Source organism: Pelobates fuscus, chromosome 5 (assembly GCF_036172605.1).
Source record: "Pelobates fuscus isolate aPelFus1 chromosome 5, aPelFus1.pri, whole genome shotgun sequence".
In the NCBI taxonomy this organism is placed as follows: Eukaryota; Metazoa; Chordata; class Amphibia; order Anura; family Pelobatidae; genus Pelobates; species Pelobates fuscus.
The window spans coordinates 337,760,785-337,785,024 of NC_086321.1; the positions used below are offsets into that span (position 1 = coordinate 337,760,785).

Below are 24,240 nucleotides of genomic sequence, written 5' to 3' on the forward strand. Positions count from 1 at the left end.
GCAAAACCCTTATTTAAAGTTTCAGAAGGAACATATATAAAACGGGACTTACTTAGGTCTTATTTATAGGCAAGCCTTTGAGTAAGGACTAAGTCCAAAACCTGTCCTAGCTCAATTATTATCTAGCATTCCGTATTAGAACTTGCTGTCTGTGGATTTGACCTCCATCTCTACTTTATATAAAATGTATCACTCCATAGTAAGTGAGTTGGACACACCGAGTCTAGTGTGAAGATGGAAATGATAGACCAGGTGAAGGCCAGATGAGAGACTTGGTAGGTATCTCTCATTAGAACTACAGTAACCCTCCCTTTACTTTTCTTGGTCATACCTGATCTACCCCTTTACAGTCTGCCCCATCATTCACTGCTCTTCGCACACCACTTTCCTCCGTATAGCCTTACCTTGCCTTCCTGTATACTTTACAACTTAATCTTAACTCCTGATACCCACCTACTAAGCTCTCTGCAACTGTACCTAATCTGACATAACATCTGTCATTTACAAGTAAGGACCTTCTCAGTCCGTACATTTTGTCAGTAACCTTTGCCCAAATGAGTATGCAAGGGGTGTGCTGGGTGTGCCCTGGCACACCCCAATTGAGAGCAAATTTGTATTACTTGTCTCTGCTGTAGATTCCTACCTGCACTCTTAAATCTTTTAGTTGCTTATTATCTGGTGGATAAAGAGTGTGAACACTCGATGTATATTTCTATCTGTCTGGTTAAAGAAAAAATATAGTTAATTTGTGGCATATTTTTTATAATAGTATATTTTTAAAGTAAAAAATGTTAATTGTTTGAGTTAAAATAAGATAATAATCAATAAACGTTTGCCTTTTATTAGGAAAAAAAATATCTTATGGGTGCACAATCGAATGAAATGTTCTGTGTACGCTTATGCTTTTGTCTGCCTTTTTTCGCATGTGGTCTGTGAATTCTGATCTATGCAAAAGGGAGTTTGTTATTCATTAGTATTTGTGCCATTTTCTGTATAAGGATTTTATAGGGATTATATTAAATTTGGGGAAGTGACAGTTTACCTTTAATACTCTCCTTTAAAAACAAATTCTGTGTTGTAAACTTAAAGTGGGTCACATTGGGTATATGTAGACCTTTACTTTCGATTCTGCATATACCATGATATAGTCTATCAATGTTGTGGACTCCATCTCACCTGATGCTGTGTCAGCATTATGGGTGAAAGAGCATTATGGGGGATGTAGTCCACAACGCCTGGAGTGCCGAAGGTTGCCTATCCCTATTTTATACAAAAATAAGTTCTGCGCTCAAACTCCCACTACTCTTTGGCGGCAGCAATGACCATAGTACACGTAAGCCCCAATAAAAACAATAAAACCAAATAAAAACCAAAGGGAATAAATCCCTTTTCTATAGTATGAAAAGAGGGGTGTTTTTAGATACTGGACGAGATAAATGAACACCACAACAAAGAATTTACAAAGGCAGAGACAACCGCAAACGGGTGCTGACCAGGATATAGGCATTTCCTAAATCTGTTCATATGGGAATACTTAACAATACATGGATTGCTGGTGTGAACTGAGAACGGTTTGCGATCCTCGGATTTAGGGTAAGCAATATGATAATATTGGCTTTAATTATAATTGAGCCAGCGTGGTTATTTGTGGAATTACTTTTTATCATAAGAAGCATCATGGATGTGAACCCCAAAACCCTGGAGGATAGCTTTGTACAAAAAAAATCTAAAAAATTCCATAACAAAAATGTAACACTATCCGAGGACGAAAGTAAAGAGAGGTGCCAGTGGGGGTTATATTTTAGGTACCCGGTATGAGGTGGGTTGTGTTTGTTCATTTCTTTATTTTATATAGAAATAATTAGGATTAGGGAAAGGGAAATAAATTTTTACGGATTCCTTTTATTTAACGTACAAGTTTTTCATAAAAAAAAAATCAAAGGAACAGTTTATTTAACGAAAGGTACAACATTTTGGCAAATGGAATGCTATATACTTTATTTCACTTGAATTAACCCTACAGTCTAAACTGCTACAGTAGCTTATTATGACTACTTACATCTGTGCACTCTTATCTCCCCAAAAAATGATTTATTACACCACTCAGAAATGCATTACAGAGTCTTCATGCCATAAACCGGTGTTAATATTATTATTATTTTATTATTTATATAGTGCCATCAGATTCCGTAGCGCTGTATGCAACGCAAGCTGTGGACGTTTTGAAAATGTGTGACTATAAGGCAAATAAAACTGGTATTTCTTAAAGTGGCCTAAAAACCCACATACACAAAGTTTAACAAACAGAAAATGCACACACATTGCTGATAAATTGTCGAGATGCCTAGACAGGGAAGATTCGCATCTTTGGTCAATATCTCAATTTATGCAGATAATAAAGGCCTTAATATATAGAAAAATTAGCGTAGGCAGAATGTTGACAATAAACACAGCTTTTCTTATACTGTTTCTATATGTACACTGACATGTACGCAGGGAGTGTTGAATGTGCCTCTGCCTGTTTAAGGGTGCCAGCCACCCAACTAATATCAGAGGTGATTGTAGGGTCAACTACTGAATCCTTTTTGCCATACTCTCTCGTGATACAAGTGTGTTGATATTAACGTATCTGTTGGTCAACACATTGTACAGCATTGCGGGATTGGTTGGTGTCTATAAATAATAATAATATTAATAATATTTGCAGAAACTGGGACACAATCTAGGCAGTTGAACTAGACAACTTGGTCTCTAAGGTAATGGGCTTTAGTCATTACCTTGGAATGAGAGGTTTAATTCTGTTTGTTACTACCTTTCTTGTAACTCGTACAAAAACTTACTACAACCCGAGGATGCTTATTTAAAGGTGTCTCTCTTTCAGAGAGACATAAGTGGTTCGATAGGGAGGGGGCATGGAGCTGTGAAGTGGTGGAATGGCTGTGGGGCTGTGGTGTAGGGGGCATGGAGTTGCGAAGTGGTGGAATGGTTGTGGGGCTGTGGTGTAGTGGTGGAGCTGTGAAGTGGTAAAAGAGTTGTGGGGCTGTAGATTAGAGGGTCATGGAGCTGTGAAGTGGTAAAAGAGTTGTGGGGCTGTAGATTAGAGGGTCGTGGAGCTGTGAAGTGGTAAAAGAGTTGTGGGGCTGTAGATTAGAGGGTTATGGAGCTGTGAAGTGGTAAAAGAGTTGTGGGGATGTAGATTAGAGGGTCATGGAGCTGTGAAGTGGTAAAAGAGTTGTGGGGCTGTAGATTAGAGGGTCATGGAGCTGTGAAGTGGTAAAAGAGTTGTGGGGCTGTAGATTAGAGGGTCATGGAGCTGTGAAGTGGTAAAAGAGTTGTGGGGCTGTAGATTAGAGGGTCATGGAGCTGTGAAGTGGTGAAAGAGTTATGCAGCTGGGGAATGAAGGGATGTGGAGCTATGAAGTGTGGGAGGAAATATGAAGTTGTGGAACAATAGAAATAATGCACAGTGTGTGTATACATTATTATAGGAGAGTGCCTGCATACATACATAAGAGAGTGTGTTTTTCTGTTTGATAGAGAGTATGTTTGTAGCAAGACTATGCCACTAATACTATGAGACAATGTTAAACCTCATCTCCAGTTAGTACTCATTTGAAACATAGGACAACACAAGACATATGCACCTATGTAGGTTAACACATATGGGTTTTCAGACTTGGCAACAACTAAACACACAAGATAGGTGATCCATATTCTAGACTTAAAATGTCAGTCTTTTTGGTTGCTTGTTTTGGACTGATTTGTCGTTTGTACGTAGTCTACAACAGTGGTCCGCAACCCAGTCCTCATGGACCACCAACAGTCCAGGATTTATGTATTTCCCTTTCTTATTCAAATGGAGATACTGACAAAACCTGGACTGTTGGTGGTCTATGAGTACTAGGTTGGGAACCACTAGACTATAAGACTGAGGATGCAACCAGGCAGTGTATAGGTTTTTATCAAACATGAGTCTGTAAATAGCTTTAACAAACAATGAAAGCTGATAACAATAACAGGCAACAGGTCCAGATACAAATAAATACATATGTACATGTTTTACGTAGCGAATGCACATAAGAGGACTCACCTCGAAAGGTCATCGACACCAGTCTCTCATGTTTTCCTGGGAGGTTGGTGACCCTCTTCAGATTGACACTTAAAGACATGTCCACTTAGTCCAAATCCAGACGTACACAGAGGGTCCAAAGTGGTTTATATAGGTTTCATGCCAATATGGAGAGGACCCTGTGAGGTGCTGCAAGTCCCTGCTCCCACCATTCACTGCTATGATCTGACCTCATACTGGCTCTGCAACTTTTACAAGACACAGGAGACCTGCAGAGCAGGTTCCACACACAACTCCTTCACGAGCCGCCCACCTCACACCTTCTCAAATAGTTCCCTTAAGCACACATCTCCAGGGAGTCTTATCACATAAGCACAAACTATTTATAGGGCTTTTTACAAACGTACGTTATTCTGTGCTTTCAAGAGAAATTATCAATCGCCTGAAAAACTATGGGTTAAAAAAGTATTTTATCATTCAAGATCTAAGCACTACTTTCACATGTAAATTATTTTTAAAAAATTTCATTTCACCTGTACCTAGTTGTTGAAACTTTGATTTTAGACTAGAACTACTCTACAAGTTGTCAAACCTGTTTGATGTCCTGTGCTGAAGTGCAATTAAACTCTTTTTTTTTTCTTTAAAAGAAATATAAGCTGAAAGTACAAAAGTACATATTATTATGATGTCTAGCATTAAGATGTACTTTTTGATATACAGTCCACATTACCCCCATGCCTCTCAACTTCAAGGTAAACAATTCAGACTGTTCAATGAAAGGATTTTAATTGCCATAATTAACAACGACTGACCTCATAATTATCATTATAGTTACTACTGATGGACAGCCAGAGATAGCATCTCAAAACAGTCCCACCTTCTAGCCACTCCTTCAACCATACCAAAAAACAAATGCAACCATGAGATAGACAGACCGAGAGTGAGGGGGGGAGCAAACATAGAGACAGACAAACAAACAGGGAAATAGACAGACAGACGGATCATTGTTTATACAAGTTTACCAAACAATCTTAAATAATGTTTAATAATCAGATTATGTCTGTGCGGAACCTTCTTTTATGTTGTTAATGATAGACAGACATACAGACAGATAGAATATTGTTTGAAGGGGAACAAACCATAGGTTATGTAATTAGGATTTTGTAAATTTTCACACACTTTTTGGGTTATTTACTAACATGAAATTGTCAGGAACTCAAAGTGAACTAAAAATTTAAGGGTTACTCCAAAAATCATAACACTATGCCATGGCACTGTTTTGCATTGGCTTACCCGCTTACCTAGCTTGTGCCGGTATTCTGTCATTTTCATGGACCACGCCACTTCTGGTGACACAGAATCAGCCTATCCACCACAATTCCATGTACTGCGCATGCGCGTGAGCACACACACCTCCTGCCAATTTATGTATTAATAATAAACATTGATTTCCCTAATTTTATTATAAGTGCTGAATCAAAATATTAATATGTTGATTAAGATAGGGAGATTGATGTTTATATATATGTTTATAGGGAAGAGTGTGCATGCGCACATACACAGTGCATGAAATTGTGGTGAAAATTCTAATTCTGTGTCACCAAAAGTGACGCGATCCAGACTTACGATGGGTCCTGGAAAGTGACAGAACACTGATTCTCCACTCCCAGTGGCTGTGACAACATCCTGCTTCTGCAAAGCAGCAAACCAGTCATTGGCTTAGAGCATCGGCTGGATGCTCTCCACCAATGAATGCAATGTCTCACTGATGTGGTCATGGTGCTTGGAGTAATCCTTTGCGGCCAAAAAAGCTACATTGGTAAAATTGTCCAAGTCAGCTATGCTTCCAGTTTGGCCTAAACTTTTGAAACTCACTTTGAATTCCCTCCAGTTCTCACTTTATTAAATAACCCTGTTTTGGGCATAAAGATAGTCTCTCTTATCCTAAAAGTTAAGAGTGTTGCTAGGGTCCAGAACAAATGGGGCTTGATTCAAGACAACATCAACGGCCACTAGACAAACAGACGGCCTTTCCGTGTTGTCATCTCCTCTCTACCCATGAACAGTGTGCTGCTGGTGCACTCCAGGATTTCATTGAAGGCATTGCCAGAAATATGCACATGCTACCTGCATCCAGGTGTTCAACGCAATCCCATCTCACTGCCTAACTAATAGAGGGAGTTGTGCACCCTCTGGTGGAGGGAGTGGTGCCTGACAGAGTCAGGCCTGAATGGCAAACTCAGAAATAACAGGTGTTCACACACTGCAACCCACACTGTTCCAAACTACTGCAAACACACTCTACACAAACATACACTGACACACAAACATACACTGACAAACAAATATCCAGACCCCCCCTACACACATATTTAAACACGCCACTAGACATTCATACACACATGCACACACTCACTCTATATGTGCACGTATACACAACTATTTGTAATATAAACGGTCAACTTTATTATTTTTTTAATTAGTGTAGAATGGTGGGGGATCGGGAGTCACTTGAAGATCCTGTATCTACAGTTGCTTGTGATGGATGTCCAGCCCTAAGCCACCCTACTAATCTATTAAAGCAATGTGCAATTTGATGAGTTATAAGTGCATCGCCAAAACCTAAACAACTGTATCTAAGCCAATTGAATTATAATTAGAGATATGCTATATTTTTTACTAGCTGTGAGAATACAAGCAGTGATGTTCCATTGCGTCATGATGCCATCCAGTGCTGAAAATGTTTAGGTATGCTTATCATTTTACAGGTAAGGTGAAAGACAGTTATACAAAAAAGCTCTCCAGTCCCCTTCCAGCTTGAAATGATGAAAGGGACATTTAAGACTCACTGTATCCTTCTACATCCACTGGATGGAAGGATGGTGGATTTGTCCAATGGTCTCCCCTTCCCTTAAAATATTTGCTATGGCAGATAGGTTAATTGTAGAGTAATGCAATAGGACGGGGCCTTAATATTATTTAATATGGTCCCCTTCTCTGCCCCTCACCCATGCAATATGATTATGGGGTCTATTGACCCCTACGCACAAGACCAAAATATGTTACCCTACCTATTGTCAAACTGCAAGTCCCATGATTCTTAGCCAGCAACACTCGTTAATCTCTTGTGATTTTATTTGCAAACCTGTTATGACATTAGATTGTTGGCTTTGTCTTCAAGTTAAACTTGCTCCTTTACAATCATTATGTCACCGAAGTTATTGCAACCTTCCCTAACTGGTAACAACAGCCCTTCCTAGAGTACCAGCGAGGAAGCCACCTTTACTTTTAATTCATTGTTCATTTGATGTACGGTGATATGTCCCAGCACTAGAGGGAACGAACAGACTGTGGCGAAGCACGATTCAAATCTTACAATGACTCTATCTCAGTACATAGTACACATTGACACAGACTTGTACGGCGTGTGAGAATTTACACATTTACACACCGCACAAACACGAACATTAAGCTTGATTAATGAAAAGACTCCTGTTTGTACACACTGCTCTCGTTCTACAGATATATCTCGCAAAAATTACTGGAGAGGAAAGTGTCACTTTCTAAATGTCACCATTTCCATAGTGCATGGAAATATCTGCAGTTTTCTTGGTGGCTGATATTTCCTCATTTAGCTAGTGATTAAAATCACTCTACATTGGATCTGACTCCTCTGACAGTCTTATTTTAGTAAAAAATTCCCTTTAGAATGTTTTTATTTTTGTTGTGTTTTTTTTTTTTTTAACTGTAATAGTTTCAGAGGAGCTGCATATGAGCTATGCTTTGTCTGCAAAGCCCTGCCTCTTACGTTCTTCAACAGTTTACAATAAATGCTACAAATGTAAAAGTTGTGGAACTCAACACTTCACATGCATATATCATCCACATGTTTTGACATGTGAAGTCAGATTGACAGCCTGCGAGCTGAAATATATATATATTTTTAATTGGAACAAGTGGAATGTATCTTGGATAAGGGGCTTTGAATGAAACCACTGAAATTGAGACATTTATCATAGTCATCAGTAAAATTGTAAAATAGGAATTGTACCAGCGCCATAGCCCTCCACCTCACCCCCCAAAGTGCCTAATCACTATTGCCTTCCCTCCCAACTTGCCAGCCATCAAGCACCCTTCCTAACAGCAACAGCTTATTGCCCTGGAACTATGTCTCGGATTGCAGGTCAGCCGCGGTCCGCTAAAACATTGAACTAAACGCTCTAGGTTCCAACACCACTTAACAGGCACTTTTTGGTAGGGAGATAGATGAGGGGGTGAGACATCCAACGGTACCCTGGAGTTGGAGGAGCTACCACGTATTACAGAAAGTGCTGCTGCTTTAGGTGACTGGGACTTTCCACCCAGCACCATAGAAACTTTGACATCCATCTAAAACCGGCTAGCCATATACCATCCAGGTGCTTTTTGGACAGAGTAGGCATTCGAACACAAGCTTCCTGCGGACATCGGTTGTGAGGGGATGTGGACACAGGAACCCAAGTAATTTTGTGTTTTGTGCCCCAGTGCCAAGTTGTCTGGCCGCTAATTAAATGATCTGCTCAAGTACAGACACCAAGGTGCTGGGGATGTTGCGATCCTCTTGTTGAGAGACCCTAGGTATAAGGTGATCTTTTGTGACAACAAATCTGTTCTACTCCCAGCATTAAGACTAGTCTAATGTATGGAGGGAGGGGGGGGGGGGAGGGAGCGATACTACTACAGCTATAATTATTAAAGCTACTCTGGAGAGTTATAAACACAGAGAGAAAGGGAATCCCTGGTGGTGATACTCTGTTGATCTGCCACAATGCTATACTATCATGGAATGCACCACTTGTTTAGCATTGGAAGCCCTATTGAGCGATGTTGTTGCTACATGACTAGGAGACACTACTGTGGAAAAGGATCTATACAGATCAGATTGTTAAAATGGAATAGGTGGCATGGCTCTATAATGGCTTAACATACCTACGTGCTACTTACTGTCCATATAACTGCATTTCCATGTTGGTGTTAAACAAGTAATATATGCAATACTAATGTACCACCATCCGACTCTCCCCTAGTCTTCAATCGTTTAAGAAGTGCCTTAAAAGCCATCTCTTTAGGAAAGCTTATGGCCTCCCAGAGTAACCTCTACCTCACATACCTGTCTCTTGCTCTCTCCTAAAGGGCAGCACTCTACTCTCTCCTCCAGCTCTGATTCACTCCCACCTTATTTGATTGCTATTTCCTGACCTATTGTGTTTTATACCCCACCTCCTATAGACTGTAAGCTCGTGTGAGCAGGGTCCTCTTCAAACTATTGTTCCTGTAAGTTTTCTTGTAATTGTCCTATTTATAGTTAAATCCCCCCCCCCCCCTCTCATAATATTGTAAAGCGCTACGGAATCTGTTGGTGCTATATAAATGGCAATAATAATAATGTGTTTGAAGCCTATATTTTGATGATTGCATTAGATGGTTATATTTTGAGGTTAAAAATATTGGTTTAGAGTCGGCCGGTTGATCTCGCGGAGCTCGAGCTTTCAGTGTGTGAGGTGTTTGCGTTAGCTGTTCGGCACAATCTAGGCATGGATGATGAAGGTGATGATGATCCTGTGCCCCTTCCAAATGTGAATGCAGCAATACTTAAAAAAGTGATCCAGTGGTGCACACATCACAAAGATGATCCACCTCCACCAGAGGATGATGAGAACAAAGATAAGAGGATAGATGATATCCCTGTATGGGACCAAGAGTTTCTCAAAATAGACCAAGGAACACTCTTTGAACTCATTCTTGCTGCCAACTACCTGGATATCAAAGGTTTGCTCGATGTCACCTGCAAAACTGTTGCAAACATGATCAAAGGCAAAACACCAGAAGAAAATCGAAAGACCTTCAATATAAAAAATGATTTCACTGAAGAGGAAGAGGCACAGGTACGCAAAGAGAATCAATGGTGCAAAGAAAAGTGAATTGGTTTGCCTGCCACTGTAACACTGTAAGAAATGTTCCAAATAACTAGTTTCACTGCTCTGTTTATAATAGACAATTCATCAGCTTATCATTTAAGCAGCAGGCAATTTTGCCACATGTATTGTCCAATTCTTTTTTTTCTTTTCTTTAATTATTCAGATACTGAAACTGTTTTTACCATTGTAATCTTGTGTGATTTACGTTTACTATAATAAATGTGTGATCTGTGTGCTTTACCGATTAAAGCATCCACGTTTGTTTTCTCCTGTTGTCAGACATGATTTTTCTGTGTTGATGCAGATACATCACCCTTTTCTGTGTTGCAACAAAGTTTATTTAAAAAAAACAGCTTTTGGGGGGGGGGGGGTTGCTACTTCTGACTTTTATATGTTAAGGCTTAGTCTGCATGATCTCTTCTGTATAGACCAGGGATATGCAACCTTCGGCTCTCCAGATGTTGTGGACTACATCCCCCATAATGCTCTTACACACATAATGCTGGCAAAGCATCATGGGAGGTGTAGTCCAAAACATCTGCAGAGCCGAAGGTTGCCTATCCTTGGTATAGAGGCTTGAAAAGCATAAAGGAAAAACTGATAGAAATGGCCTTTAACCCCTTAAAGACACATGACATGTCTGAGATGTCATGATTCCCTTTTATTCCAGAAGTTTGGTCCTTAAGGGGTTAAAGGAAGACTCTGTACATTGCTCTTCCAAGACAATACTTTGTTAGCCAGGTCACTTTGCTATTATTGCATGTTAGCTGCAATCGACTTGTTCAGCCTCTTGTACATGGTGTGGAAGGCTGTGCACTTTAATTCAACTCCCCTTCCTTTCTCTCTTTGATGGGTTTAAAGGTCTGTATTTGGAACATGAACCACTGAACCACCCTTCTAAATATTGATGGGATAACATTTAAAGTCCAACATGAACCTTAAGCCGAACTATTTAGTCTGACTTTTGTACCCAAACCTGATAGAAGGTTTGGGGTGTTGCTGAACCCATTTAATACACGGACATGCGGAATAAATCCTTGTAGTATCACAATGTCTAGGAATGGGTTTGTGTGTTCCTCTTTATTCAAGCTTTAGATATATGCTTAATTTGTGGGGTTTGTGTGTTCCATGTTCATTACAAACTTTAAATTGTCTGGATGAGCAGATTATGACTTTTCCTAATAAACAGACTTTAAAGAAAAAATATATATATATTGGTTTAAATGTGCATTTTATTGGTTTAAATGTGCATTAGGATTAAAAAAATGTATTATTCTGCTGCATGAAATAGAATGAAGATCTCAACAGATGTAACTAATGAGAAATGCATTCGTGGTTTACATAATAAACTAGACAAGCCATTTTAATCACCAGGTATGAATGGTTATATAGTGACAACTCAATCATCTCCTACTATTGCCGGAGGATAAAATAAATAAGGAAGCACTTGAGAGGAAAAATCTCTAGAAGATAAAAGGGAGTTTCCGCTAGTGTCAGTCTTGGCAAGACGTAGAACCAAGTTATTTTATGGATAGGATACAGTAATCTCTAAAACAATAAAACGAAGAAATGCAGTCAGGAGAACAAGTTTTCCCAGCTAACGATAGCCAGAAAGGCCACTGTAACAAGGAGATCTATAACTCAGATATTCACAGTTTAGAATCTGTGCTCGACTCAAATAAGATCTAACAGGATTTACTTATTAAACACAGAACCGCAAAACCTAGTCAATCACTGAATTATAAAACGTCTCCAGTTTAGCCACAGATTGTCACAGGTTAGCTAATCAATAAATCCCAATAAATTACTCAGAATGGTTCTATGATTAATTACTGGTTCGTTCTCTAGATGGGCATAGACTATGTATGCTGAGCCAAGACTGCATTCAAACTGTATGTACTATAACACTGTATTAATTGTCCCAGCAATCCTCACTATTTCTTCAAGCTCTCTCAAAGCTTCCATTAATTATGAAGAAGAAGGAGGAGTGGGGGGGAGGCGAATTACAGTATTTGGCAAATCACTAGAAGTCCCGATGTAACTGGAATGTGGTTTGGCCATTCTCCTGCTCTGAATAATCTAACCTGTACAGGTCACTGTATGGACAGGATTCTCCAATGCCCTGGCCACTTACCTGTAAAAATATCACCCATTCTTTTATTATGTACAGATATAACATGTATTTGTCTTCATCACTGTTATTTTTTCATGAATGGGATGTGAGAGAGTTGCGCTGCCCTTACTTTTGAAAGCTATATAGATATAGATATTGGATTGGTGCAGCTCAGAGTTTTGCTGCACATGCGCACTAGCCTTCATATGCTTTCCAACAGGAAAGCATTGGATTGGCTGAGATCATCAACTTTGATAAACTCCGTCATAGAGGAGCTTCACACGAAGGAGACGGACGCTGCAAGGCAGAAAAATTAAAATTTCTTTATTAACCCTGGCAGCGTTGGCCCAGTCACGAAAAAGTGACTAGGGAACTATAGCGTTAGGAATACATATTTGTATTCCTAACAATATAATGTTCCATATCCTACACACCGCCACCTCCCCGAGACAAGAAATAGAACCTTCGGGTATCCACAGCAACACACTTACCAGTTTCTGACTAATTACCAGACACACTTTCAGTAATCTACATGATGGCAACAAATTGAGATGGAAAATGGTCCATAAGAGCACCAAGACACACCCCACTTGGTACCCAAGAGGGAACCGATGTGCAATAGGTCTTACCCCCCATTTTTCCAGTCCCTCTTCGGAGAGGGAGTCCACCCAGGATAAGTGCCCATGTATGTGTATTGCTTTCTGACATTTATGGTACAGTTTAATTCCTACCCTACTAGTAACGACTCAATCCCATGCTTTTCCCCACATTGTACCAAATACGAATGTTTCAGATGACACTACCCATTGGTACCGTAATGTTTGGACGATAAGTATCCATGTACATGTATTCTTTTCTACCACTTATTGTATAGTTTAGTCTCTATCCTACTTGTAGGGACTTAAACCCATGCTTTCTACCACAAGACCCTCCCCTCATTGTTTTAACCACAAATGTTCCGGGTGCTACTACCCATTGGTATCATGACGATTAAACAGTGAAGTGCCAGGTTGTACAGCTAAGCCATTAATTGGATCCCCCAGGCTAACATAAGCGGAGTAGTATCCATGACTGAAGCGATACTCCTGAACGCTTCATCACTTTTTAAGGCAATCCTCTAAAGAGGTTATGCCTATATATGTCTACTTATAGCAACTATGCTTTTTCCTATTTGTTTAACCCATAATTCAAATTTCTAACGTGCGGGAGATGGTTATCTGTGGTTTTCTAAGTAATATGCCTTTCTCGTAAGCAACTCTGATATTGCATGCTCACTACGTACAGATTTATGATATTTCAGAGTAATGCCTTCTTTAGCCTCTGTGTAGGCTCATATACACTTACCTTTGCTGGACGTATGGAGCCTCTGTATAGGCATCGGTGCATTAATTGTTAAACCCCTTAAGGACCAAACTTCTGGAATAAAAGGGAATCATGACATGTCTCACATGTCATGTGTCCTTAAGGGGTTAAACCCGGTTTATGTCTGCTATAAATTTGCATACGAAATAAAAAAAACATTTAACACAATATAATGTTCCTTTAAGGCCAAAATATCAAACTTGAATTTTTTTTATGTTTTTTGGCCAACGGTTCATGCTAATAACCATATGGTATGGAGTTTTAAACGTCTCATCAAAGGCAATTAAGAAAGCACATTTATTTCTCTCTGTGGTGAAAGGCTGGTTTCCATAAATGTTACAATAATATAATCCATTCGTTAAACAATTACATTTAAAGAAACAATACACGATGTGTACATATTAGCCTGTGGGCTTTGGCATGCCTACCTATCTGATTCATAGCGGTTTGCACATAGATCTGCAAAAACAGGGAGGTGAGAGGCCTCTGCGTATGTTTAATTTGTATTTCTTTGCTCTTGGTGTTAAATATAAGACAGACCAAGTGATCTTTAAGCAGTGGGAGAAAAAGCATGTTTTTGCCTCTAAAACAGCTGGAGTGGGAGAGCGACTGCATATGCACCATAGTCCCCAATTCAATAGATATAGAGCTCCCTCTTGCGGCTATCCTTATAATTAAAAAGAAAAAAGAAAGGGAAAAAATAGAAACGCTTAAAAGCATTACATGTAGCAGCTGTGTAAGTATTAGTTCTGTAGAAATACACTTTCTACAAAAAAAAAAATCATAAGCCTCAACCGGACAGAAGAGATGGATCCTGGGGATTTGCCTCTGAGGATAGGAGTACGACGCTCTGGACCCGATCCCTATGGTCCAGGTGCCTGCTGTGGTGACTGGGGAAAGGCCTGCTCTAACTGGATAGCAAAATTGGACCGCCAACAAAGGCTGATCTTAAAAGCCTCCTGGAAGATCTGAGCAAAATATTCCATGCTGACTGTGCATTGATTCGAGCAGTGCATACCATCACAGGCCAGATAAAGGCTGTGGAAGAGGAAATCTACAGATGCCTGCCAGGCCCAGTTTAACAACCCCTTACTTACCCAGCAATTAACACAGCAATAGGTCAGCCTCACTCACCAGGTGGCTAGCCTGAAAGATGCTATGAGACGGCGCAATATGACTATCAGTCGAGTGGAGAGTACTGCCAGTATGGATGAACTGCTCCAGTAGGTTTTCTTGCCATCTAAACAGGCGAAATCGGTACTCCTGGAGTGTTCCGAGTAGGCTTGTTTAGGACCCACAGCTGCTCCTCTGCGGGACAATGTTGTATTGTTCTGTTTTGTGGCCGAAAACAGGGTGGTGAATGTCACAGTCCAAGCTAAGCAACCATTGGACTTTGAAAACTCCAGTCTGTCCTTCTTTGGAGACCTTAGCAGGGCAACTTTCGCATTGAGGACGACCCTGACACTCAGCATTTCCAGGTCACCATAAATGGGCCTACTCATCGCCTGAGGGCAAGGAAAACAGGTTGGACACCCTCGCTAGGGTTCTAGGCCTACTTGAACGCTTTTCCACAAGCTTGCACCTTAGCTGCTTACTTGGGAAATTGCTAATGTGGTGCTGTTTACACGAAGAAGTGCTGATAGAAATGGTTGAAGAGCTCCGTGTCTAACCTGTCCCTGCAGTTAATTGTTTTTGCCTCAACCAGTTCGTACTCATCTGTTGCATTTATGCTTTTTACTTTGCTTTTATAACCTTTGTCATCTGAATTTGTTTTCAGTGCTGGCACTTCTCTCCATTATCTAGATATCAGACAATACGTATGCTAATTGAGCTTAAGAAGATGGCTCCAATCAGCCTGAACTGTAACTACCCACCGCCAATATGTTTAGGAACCATAATCCCTTTTCATACAAAGTCTTTCCGAAATGGATATTATTGTATATCTAGATCCAAACTAAAATCCACTCTACTACTTTGCGACCCAATATATGGCTGTTGCTTAGCTAGTTGTATATCTCTTGAGATTATAAGATTAAGGTATTTCATTTTTAAACATGTTCTTTAATTTCTGGTAATGCTCACGATCTGTATTGTGCAATAACCTCAATAAAAGAAAAAAAAAAGGAAAAAAGGAATGACAATTTTTTTTGTTTTATTATTTTAAAATGTACAAGTTTACTGCCCCATCACTTTTTTTCTCCACCCTAGGCTCTCACTACTCCTCCTCCTCTGCCACCCATGCAGATACACAGACACCACAAAGAGAAACTGCCACCCATGCAGATGCAGACACATACAGATACAAACTACATACAGGTCAAAGGTCTAGCTATCCTCCATTTCCCTACAATGTTAGTGCAGGAGGGTGGCTTCTGCTGCCTGGGGCTGTTGGGAGTTAGGGTTTTGAACTGCCATAATGCCCCTTCCTCTCTGACTTTCTCGCTCCCGCGCAGTGCGCTAACCAGTCACTTCCTCCCCGCTAACAGATTAAATTGGCCAGGTCGTGCTGTTAAACCATCGCAGCGCACAACTGAGCCCCTGATGTCACATGTCAACTGGGTGGCCCTAAGTGAATGAGTCCTTACAGATTTTCACTTTATATATTTTGCGCGTACCCCTAAACAGGTTTGTACCCACAGTGGTATGCGTACCACATGTTAGGAACTGCTGTCTTAAAAATGCGTACCACATGTTAGGAACTGCTGTCTGGAAAAAAGTACTCCAGAACAGTATCAAAAGGTAACCGAATGTGCTGTAGGCTAAATTATAAAAATATGGCATCTCTGTGCTGCAAAGAAAATCCAAACATTTGAAATATATAGTTAGTTCTCTGAATCTAGACCCAGCTATAGGGAGAGCGGTATATACATCGGATGTATTCTCTTAAAACTCAAGACATGGAGACATGGTCTAGGTCGGTTAATTACTGATGACACTAAGATGACACTTAGTGTCATCAGTAATTAACCGACCTAGATGACACTACTTCATTAAAATTATTTCAAGGTTCTACCAGGTGTAATCTTTGCAAGGCTTGATTAATTCCTTTACATGGAAAAGTAGAAGATCAAGAATAGTGGGCATATCCCGACTGCACTCAAATTTAGTAGAGGTTTGGACATTTCCTCCAGTTGTATTACTGCTATGTTAGACCCGCTCAATATACAGTGAGGGGAAAAATGTATTTGATGCCCTGCTGATTTTGAACGTTTGTCCACTGACAAAGAAATGATCAGTCTTTCATTTTAATGGCGACATTAAACGTTCAAAATCAGCAGGGGATCAAATACTTTTTTCCCCCTCACTGTGTGCTTGTCATGCTCCTATAGGGCATATGATATTTTATCAGGACCTTCCCCATATTCTACTCTACATTCCCAAGTCATCCAGAGCCTTGCATTGAGTCAAGTGCCCAGCAGCACAAGATAGCCGTACGACACAGAGAGGCTGCCCTACACTCTAAACTTGTGTCCATCTCCAACGTACCCTTTATTACAGAATACATCCTTTCCTCCAGGAATGCTGCCTTCCGAGATCTGGTGGAAATGGGCATCCAAAATTATCAGGACTTCAATCAGCAAGGAGAAGTGGACTGCTAGGATACCCTTCAGTGAGGGGGCACCTTATGCCCAAAAATCTATTCAGATTAGCAATTTAGCTGGTAAACCTGAAGTGACAGACTTCCTGGTGTAAATCAGTCTACAGGGAATTACAGAAAGACTATCACAACTATACACCTTTGGTCCAAGATAGCTACTGTTATCTTATGTTTCTGAAGAACAAATATAGGGCCTCATTAGAAGACAATGAAACAGAATATTTTTAAAAAGGTGTACAAAATGTTAATACAGTGCTATTTCACTCCTGTCACATGAGACCCATATTAATGGATCAATGCTGGAGGGAGTGAGGCGGAAGGGATACTTTCCCACACGTGATGGGAATGTCCAAAAGTGAATAAGATATGTCAAACTAAAAAAAAAAAAGTGTCAGAAATAATACACAATATTATTGATGTGTCCACAGATTTACCTTTTCTCCAAAGGAAATGTATCCTTCATTACGCACAGTAAGAAGTTAAATTAGTAAAATGACATTGCCTGCCAGAAAGGCTCTCTGTATCCTCTCCACCTTGGTTAGTAGATCTCAATAAAACTAGGAATACAATCTTGAAGGACAAGTTTACAACCAGAGTCCATCAGAATGTTTGAACCCCTAGAACAGCTCATTTCACGATGCTCATTGAGTCCTAGGAGTCGGTATATGCTGATCCGTTTATCCTCTGGCTCGAGGAGCCCATCCCTTCTTTCTCCCACTATATAATCTGAATGCACCCAGAAAGTGGTGGCCCAATGTTCACAATGTGTCTGGTTGATGTCATCATCAATAAAAAATAAATATAGCCCATCATTTTAAAGCAGTGGTCTTAGGAGTCTGCTTGTTTACATAAATAATACAAATGAAGTTTACATAAATAATACATATACATGAGGTTTTTAAAGATTTATTTGAATATTTTCACAAAAAAAGTAAAAATCTACAAAAACAAAAACATGACAACTGAATACATACATAGATGTACAGAAAAACTGGATTACATGTTCCTCTATATTGCAGATCCTGACAAGTAGAAATAGATTCTGTAACTACTATATTGCTTGCAACACAAACATGTCAAGGTACAAGGGACATAAAAATATATGTACTTTGGCAAAAACAATAACAGCCATTTTATCACAGCAAAATATTGCATAGGTCAATTGTAACAGGGGCCCTGCAATGCAATGCAAAGCAGAACAAGAAAGGCATTGGCCAACATCTCTGGTAGCAGGCACAGCAGAAATAAGGCACTCTTAACCTATCAAGCATAGGAAGACAATAGATTTCAGAGGTTAAGCATGTGTAGGAAATAAACTTCTAAGAGCCAGAGTTATGAAAACAAGAATAAATTGTGTGTAAAGTGCTAAATATGCAAAAACCAGAAACATTACATTGGTTTCCACGGCAAAAGCTTAGCAATTAGCTAATGTTGTAATTTGACAATTAATTCAAAAAGATCTAAAGTGCTTGAAACACAACAAAACAGAATATCAAAGATTGAAGAAAACAATATATGGCATCAAATCTTTCCTCAAGGGAACACTGCAAGACAAGGCTTCGAGATAAGTGACTTGATTATGATTAAGTGCCCAATTCCTGTAAATTGGAAAACTTGTTTGAAGAAAATAAAAGTCTCTGTACACCAAGAGCAAGCCATTAAAGGCTTTATGTGCGTACAAACCAATTGGGTAACAACGGATTCGGTTAACTGTACTCTCAGGGATTCAATATAAAAAAAATAAAAAAAATTGTGATATTACATGATTCAATCAGAAAGGGTCATCTTCCTTATTCATTCCACTGCAACACCACATTCATTTCGTGCATTTTTTTTGGTCTAAGGAGGAGGGGGGGAGCAGGAGCCCTAAACGAAGGATGAAGTTCTAGCACCATCAAGGACCAAGTTTTGAAATATTGCACCAAAGGAATATGGTATTGCAAGCAACATGATTGAAGAGACAAAGCAAAATAGTTTGGCACCTACTTTGTTATTTCAAATAGCAATTGAATGTGATATCTGCGTGGCCTTTTTAATTACCTAATTATATTTTAACGTCTTTGAGCCATTTGCAGGCTCAAACATTACATCACCAAATTATATCCGGGTAAGGTAGAAGTAAAAAAAAAAAAAAAAAAAAACTCATGGCATATGCAGGCGAGAGAGAGTCTACATTTTATATCTATACTCCCAAGTCTTTTCAGAGCCCAGTATTGATCAAAGTGACTAATTGCAGTGTACGTGTGCAAGAAAACCAGTTCCTGAGTGGTATCTTTAGGCATATCTCACTGAGATGCATCTTAACAGCCATTCCAAAACTATCTCATCATACGGACTATGTTCATGCTTAAGAAAAAAAATCTTTAGGTTGTAACCAATACCAGGTATGTAAAGCTTAGTAGGACAAAATAGGGTGTTTAATTCTATAGGTGATTACAATCTTACAGCAATGTATGCAAATATAGCACTGCAAAATGGTAGAATTAATTTGCATTTGGGCACGAGTGGTGATACGAAATTCTAAATCGAGCCTCTAACCAAACAGAAAACTGTTTAAATGTACTCCAAATTCTAGTTAGAATACCCTTTTCAATCGATATCACTTCTTTGCTTTAACATTAATGGCACAAATAGCACTATTAAGGAAGCCAGTTAAACTTAATTCCCTTGAAACATACATAGTATTTTAGCTCACAGAAGATCACACTTATCAGTTTACCCATTTGGAACATTATTTGTAAGATACTAGTTAACAAGCAAGTTTTAGTAGTTGCTCATGCAACAAGGGATATCCAATCCATTTCCAAGTACTTTCACAAAATTCCAAGTGTTTACTAAAAAATAATTCTGGCAAGGAGTGTAAAAAAAATATATATATAAGAATTCAAGGTCACAGGCTCTTTAACGGAATTGTTGAGAGATGGGAATTCAATATAGCAGCTCTATTTGATAAAATGCCATCTTTTGTGTACAGAATCTTTTAGGAAAAAAGACAATGGAGGATCAATTACTTGTTCATACATATTCCAAAATGAAGAAGGGGGGGGGGGGGGGGGATTTCAAGTGCAACTTTCTAAACAATTGATTGTGCTACTACCACAATGTAAAAAAATATCTTGAGATTGATGATGGGACACCCATATAGCCCATATAAGCTATACATACAAATAGAAAAATTACAGGAAAGGTCAAAGCAGCTTCAAGCGTGGATTTAGAATGAATCATCCCTTCCTGTCAGGTCCACCAAGTTAAAATGCTTGTGTCTTACTAGAATTATATGTTGCAATAGGATTCAAATTCACCAAAATATAGAGGTTTAGGAAAAGGGAATGATATAAAGATTTATGAATGCTATAAGTATTATGACTAGAGGAGCAGCGTGATTTCCTGGTTTAAATCGCCTAAATGGTTGTCTGTTGTGGAGGCTTCGAAGGGGTCAGTCCCAGCAACTTGAAATAAGAGACCAGCTGTTTGGGGACTTCAGCCAAAACTGCTTGAGTTAGAGCTTCTCGGGGTGCCTGGAGCAAAAAAAAAAAAAAAACAATCACAGTAAAAAACAATGCCATCTTACTTTTTTTATGCATTCAGGGTTTTTGTTCCAAAAAAACATGTTTAGAGCACTTGTTATATACAAATATGAAATTGTGACAGTTTGAAAGTAGTAACATTTTATCTATACATTGTGATATTTAAATTATTACCAAATGTACACTTTGATTACATTCCTACATTTCATTTTAGCTTGCTTACGCATGTGGAATCCATGAGGGAAAAAAACAAAAAAAAGTCATTGAAGGGATTCTTACAATTTTCAAACTGAACCATACACAAGCAGATGTCTGATTTAGTTTGTTGCACTTAAATATGAAATATATTAATTTAAAACTGCACGTTTTATGCTTGTATGCATAGTTTAACGCTATATTGCTTTTGGTGTGTTGTGTTTTCTACTGTGCCTCGTACTTAACTCAATCTGAGGATTATGGAGCTTTGCAGTTCTGTCTTTTAGACAGAATGCGTTTCTGGAAAAGTTTTGAGGTGCACTGAGTGCTGGTGGCGGTCTGGAAAGTATGTAATAAATGTTCAGTAGGCCTGGAATATCAAGATACACTTTGGCACAGTAGTAAAACCTACAAAATGAATACATTGGCATAGTCAGCTGGGTGTGCATGTTTCTTGCCACAGTGCTTAGCTTGTGGCTATATATGCTGTACAATGTATAGGGCCAAAACAGGCAGGTACTGTATTGGTATAGAACATTTCACATGTATAGAACTTTTAAACTACACGTATGCTGGTAATTTTAAAGGGTTACTATAACCCTTACTATATATATATTTTTTTATCTATACTGCCCTATTGGGCACAACTAACCACTGTCCACTTCCCTTTTTAAGCTCCAAAAGAGTAAATTAATAAATAAACTTAACTAGAATCCAGTGCCATTCAATCTTCCCCTTAAGAGACATCTGACATCACTGTTTCCATACCCATGGTCCAATCAAATGCTTCTTAAAGAGATGCATTTTTTTTTGACAGTTCTCATTAGCTCAGAGCACATGCGCACACTCTGAGCAAAAAAGGGGAGAGAGGACGAGAGAGACAATGATGCCTCCACTTGCAGATGTGCTCCCAGCAAAGGTAGAAGCGGTCTGTTGCCAGCGCAGAGTGTGTGCTGATGACAGACATTTTTGCACACAACATTAGGCAGCCAGGCTGCCTAAGTCACATATACCAGGGGTGCAACTAAAAAAGGCACAAAAAGGCAAACAAAAAAACCCACACACAACACACACATACTTCAACCACTATGACCACTTCTGCATTTAGAATTTGTCATGTACCTGTAATTTGTAACCCTTTAATGAAAACATTACATTTTAATACCAAACATAAGTAGACCTTGGCATCCACACATTAGTCTGATGTCCTCCGTTCAATCATTGCTGTAAATCTGCATTATTCCTAAAATTACCCATATGTCAATATGCAGACACATTGCTAAAAATAAGTGAGAACATATGAATCAGAAAATAAAATCTGTATTTCCATTTGTGGTTTCCACACGCTCTATAACCCAATAGTCAGGCTCACTTGATCACTTACAGTGCAAGTTCAGAGTGGGGAAAAAAATAGAACAGACAATGTATGCCACACATTATGCAGAGGATTTAGTCAGAGGCTTAAAAAAAAGTTTAAGGGACACTATAGTCACCTGAACAACTTTAGCTTAATATTTTGGTGTATAGAACATGCCCCTGCAGCCTCACTGCTCAATCCTCTGCCATTTAGGAGTTAAATCCCTTTGTTTATGAACCCTAGTCACACCTCCCTGCATGTGACTTGCACAGCCTTCCATAAACACTTCCTGTAAAGAGAGCACTATTTAAGCTTTCTTTATTGCAAGTTCTGTTTAATTAAGATTTTCCTATTCCCTGCTATGTTAATAGCTTGCTAGACCCTGCAAGAGCCTCCTGTATGTGATTAAAGTTCAATTTAGAGATTGAGATACAATTATTTAAGGTAAATTACATCTGTTTGAAAGTGAAACCAGTTTTTTTTCATGCAGGCTCTGTCAATCATAGCCAGGGGAGGTGTGGCTAGGGCTGCATAAACAGAAACAAAGTGATTTAACTTCTAAATGACAGTGAATTGAGCAGTGAAATTGCAGGGGAATGATCTATACACTAAAACTGCTTTATTTAGCTAAAGTAATTTAGGCGACTATAGTGTTCCTTTAATGAATATGCATAGCAGTAGAACAAAAACTGACTAAACAATATTTAAGAGTACCAAAATAGAAGTTAAACAAGAGCAGAAATATTTGAGTAGATTCCCCATTTGAGGGGTTCAAGGGTCATTCTAAGCACCAAACCAACTATGCACAATGATGCACTGTTCCTCTGACACTGCATACCATGGCTTACAGAACTGCAGTGATTTGGAATTTAAAGTCAACCTTTGCCCTCAAAGACCTGTCAAACCTGAGCACTCAAACTTGGCTGCATAGTCAGAGGTACAGTGAATCACAATCTGGTGAACAAAACTTTGACTCAGGCTGTGAATCTAGAGTCAGAGTCCGCTTATAGCGTGATAGCACTCATCCTATTTTATTAACTGCAGAAATTATCAAAACATCTCTCGATTCTATGCCTGCTTGGCCTTTAAGCAGCAGATGACGTTTAGTAATAATGGTATAAAAATATTAGAACAAAACCGTATAGGCCAGAATATTAATACAATAGCCATCTGCTTACATTTTGAAAGTTCCGAAATGGGACAAACTGTACAATGTCTCTTGCAGCTGCTTCCCCACTCGCAGACTTCAAGACCCCATTGTCCCCATCCAGGAATTCCATAGCTTTGAAATCTGCACTTCCAACACCAATGATGATTATAGACATAGGAAGTTTTGAGGCTTGGACAATGGCATTTCGGGTGTCATTCAGATCAGTGATCTCCCCATCAGTGATGATTAGAAGGACAAAGTATTGCTGAAAAGCAAGAAAAGACATAAAATAAAATAACAAAAACCATAACATGCCATCTACAAACATGCTTTACAAAACAAACATGTTCTTAATAGGGCAACCTTAGTTTTTAACAGTGAAATGTAGAACAAAAAGAAAATAATTTCTTAATTTTAATGCCATTTCTACTTGATCACAGGCTAAATAAACCTGACTTGCATATTAACCACTTCAATGTGAAAATACTTATATATTAACACAAATATATGTTTGACTAGCAGTCTGTACACAAATCACCTGTTTTATTATGCGTTTATGTTATAGCTATGCATTCTATACTTACACAAATATATGTGTAACATTTATTAAAAACAAAAAAAAAGTGTTTGGTAGCAAAGGGTTAGAGAGATACTTTATGAAATCATGAGAAATGAAAGTTACCTGCACATCTTGAAACACAATGCAATATAAACAGCCTGGTGTGCCTTTAAACCCTCCTAGAGTAGTCAAACAAAATTCTGCATCTGGTTAATTCAGCAGGAGAAGCTGGATATCTCCCCTGAGCCAAGAACTGCCCAATACAGAGGAGCACTCACTCAACGCTCTTCATCAAGGAGAGCAGACCTGAACAGCTCTGCTTAGTTCAGCAGAACTACACTGGTTCTCTTTGC

General features: G+C 39.1%; 3 protein-coding genes across 6 annotated transcripts in view; 1 reads left to right on the forward strand and 2 right to left on the reverse strand.

The window, feature by feature from the left end:
* LOC134611650 (fer-1-like protein 4) overlaps window positions 1-4,328 on the reverse strand; it is a 192,427-nt gene extending 188,099 nt beyond the window's left edge. The window contains exon 1 of the mRNA XM_063455751.1: window positions 4,091-4,328. Coding sequence (XP_063311821.1) covers window positions 4,091-4,169 — 79 coding nt within the window. The 5' untranslated portion in view covers window positions 4,170-4,328. The remainder of the gene's footprint in view (window positions 1-4,090) is intronic.
* A 475-nt stretch (window positions 4,329-4,803) lies between these two features.
* LOC134612256 (S-phase kinase-associated protein 1-like) lies at window positions 4,804-10,155 on the forward strand. Its single transcript, XM_063456602.1, has 2 exons — window positions 4,804-4,821; window positions 9,565-10,155. Exons 1-2 carry the CDS (start codon window positions 4,804-4,806, stop codon window positions 10,027-10,029), a joined length of 483 nt encoding a protein of 160 aa, XP_063312672.1. The 3' UTR covers window positions 10,030-10,155.
* A 9,996-nt stretch (window positions 10,156-20,151) lies between these two features.
* CPNE1 (copine 1) overlaps window positions 20,152-24,240 on the reverse strand; it is a 104,474-nt gene continuing 100,385 nt past the window's right edge. For all 4 annotated transcript variants that reach the window (XM_063455755.1, XM_063455753.1, XM_063455756.1 and 1 more), the window contains 2 exons: window positions 23,357-23,593; window positions 20,152-20,617 (listed from right to left, as the gene is read on the reverse strand). In XM_063455755.1, coding sequence (XP_063311825.1) covers window positions 20,501-20,617; window positions 23,357-23,593 — 354 coding nt within the window. In that variant the 3' untranslated portion in view covers window positions 20,152-20,500. The remainder of the gene's footprint in view (window positions 20,618-23,356; window positions 23,594-24,240) is intronic.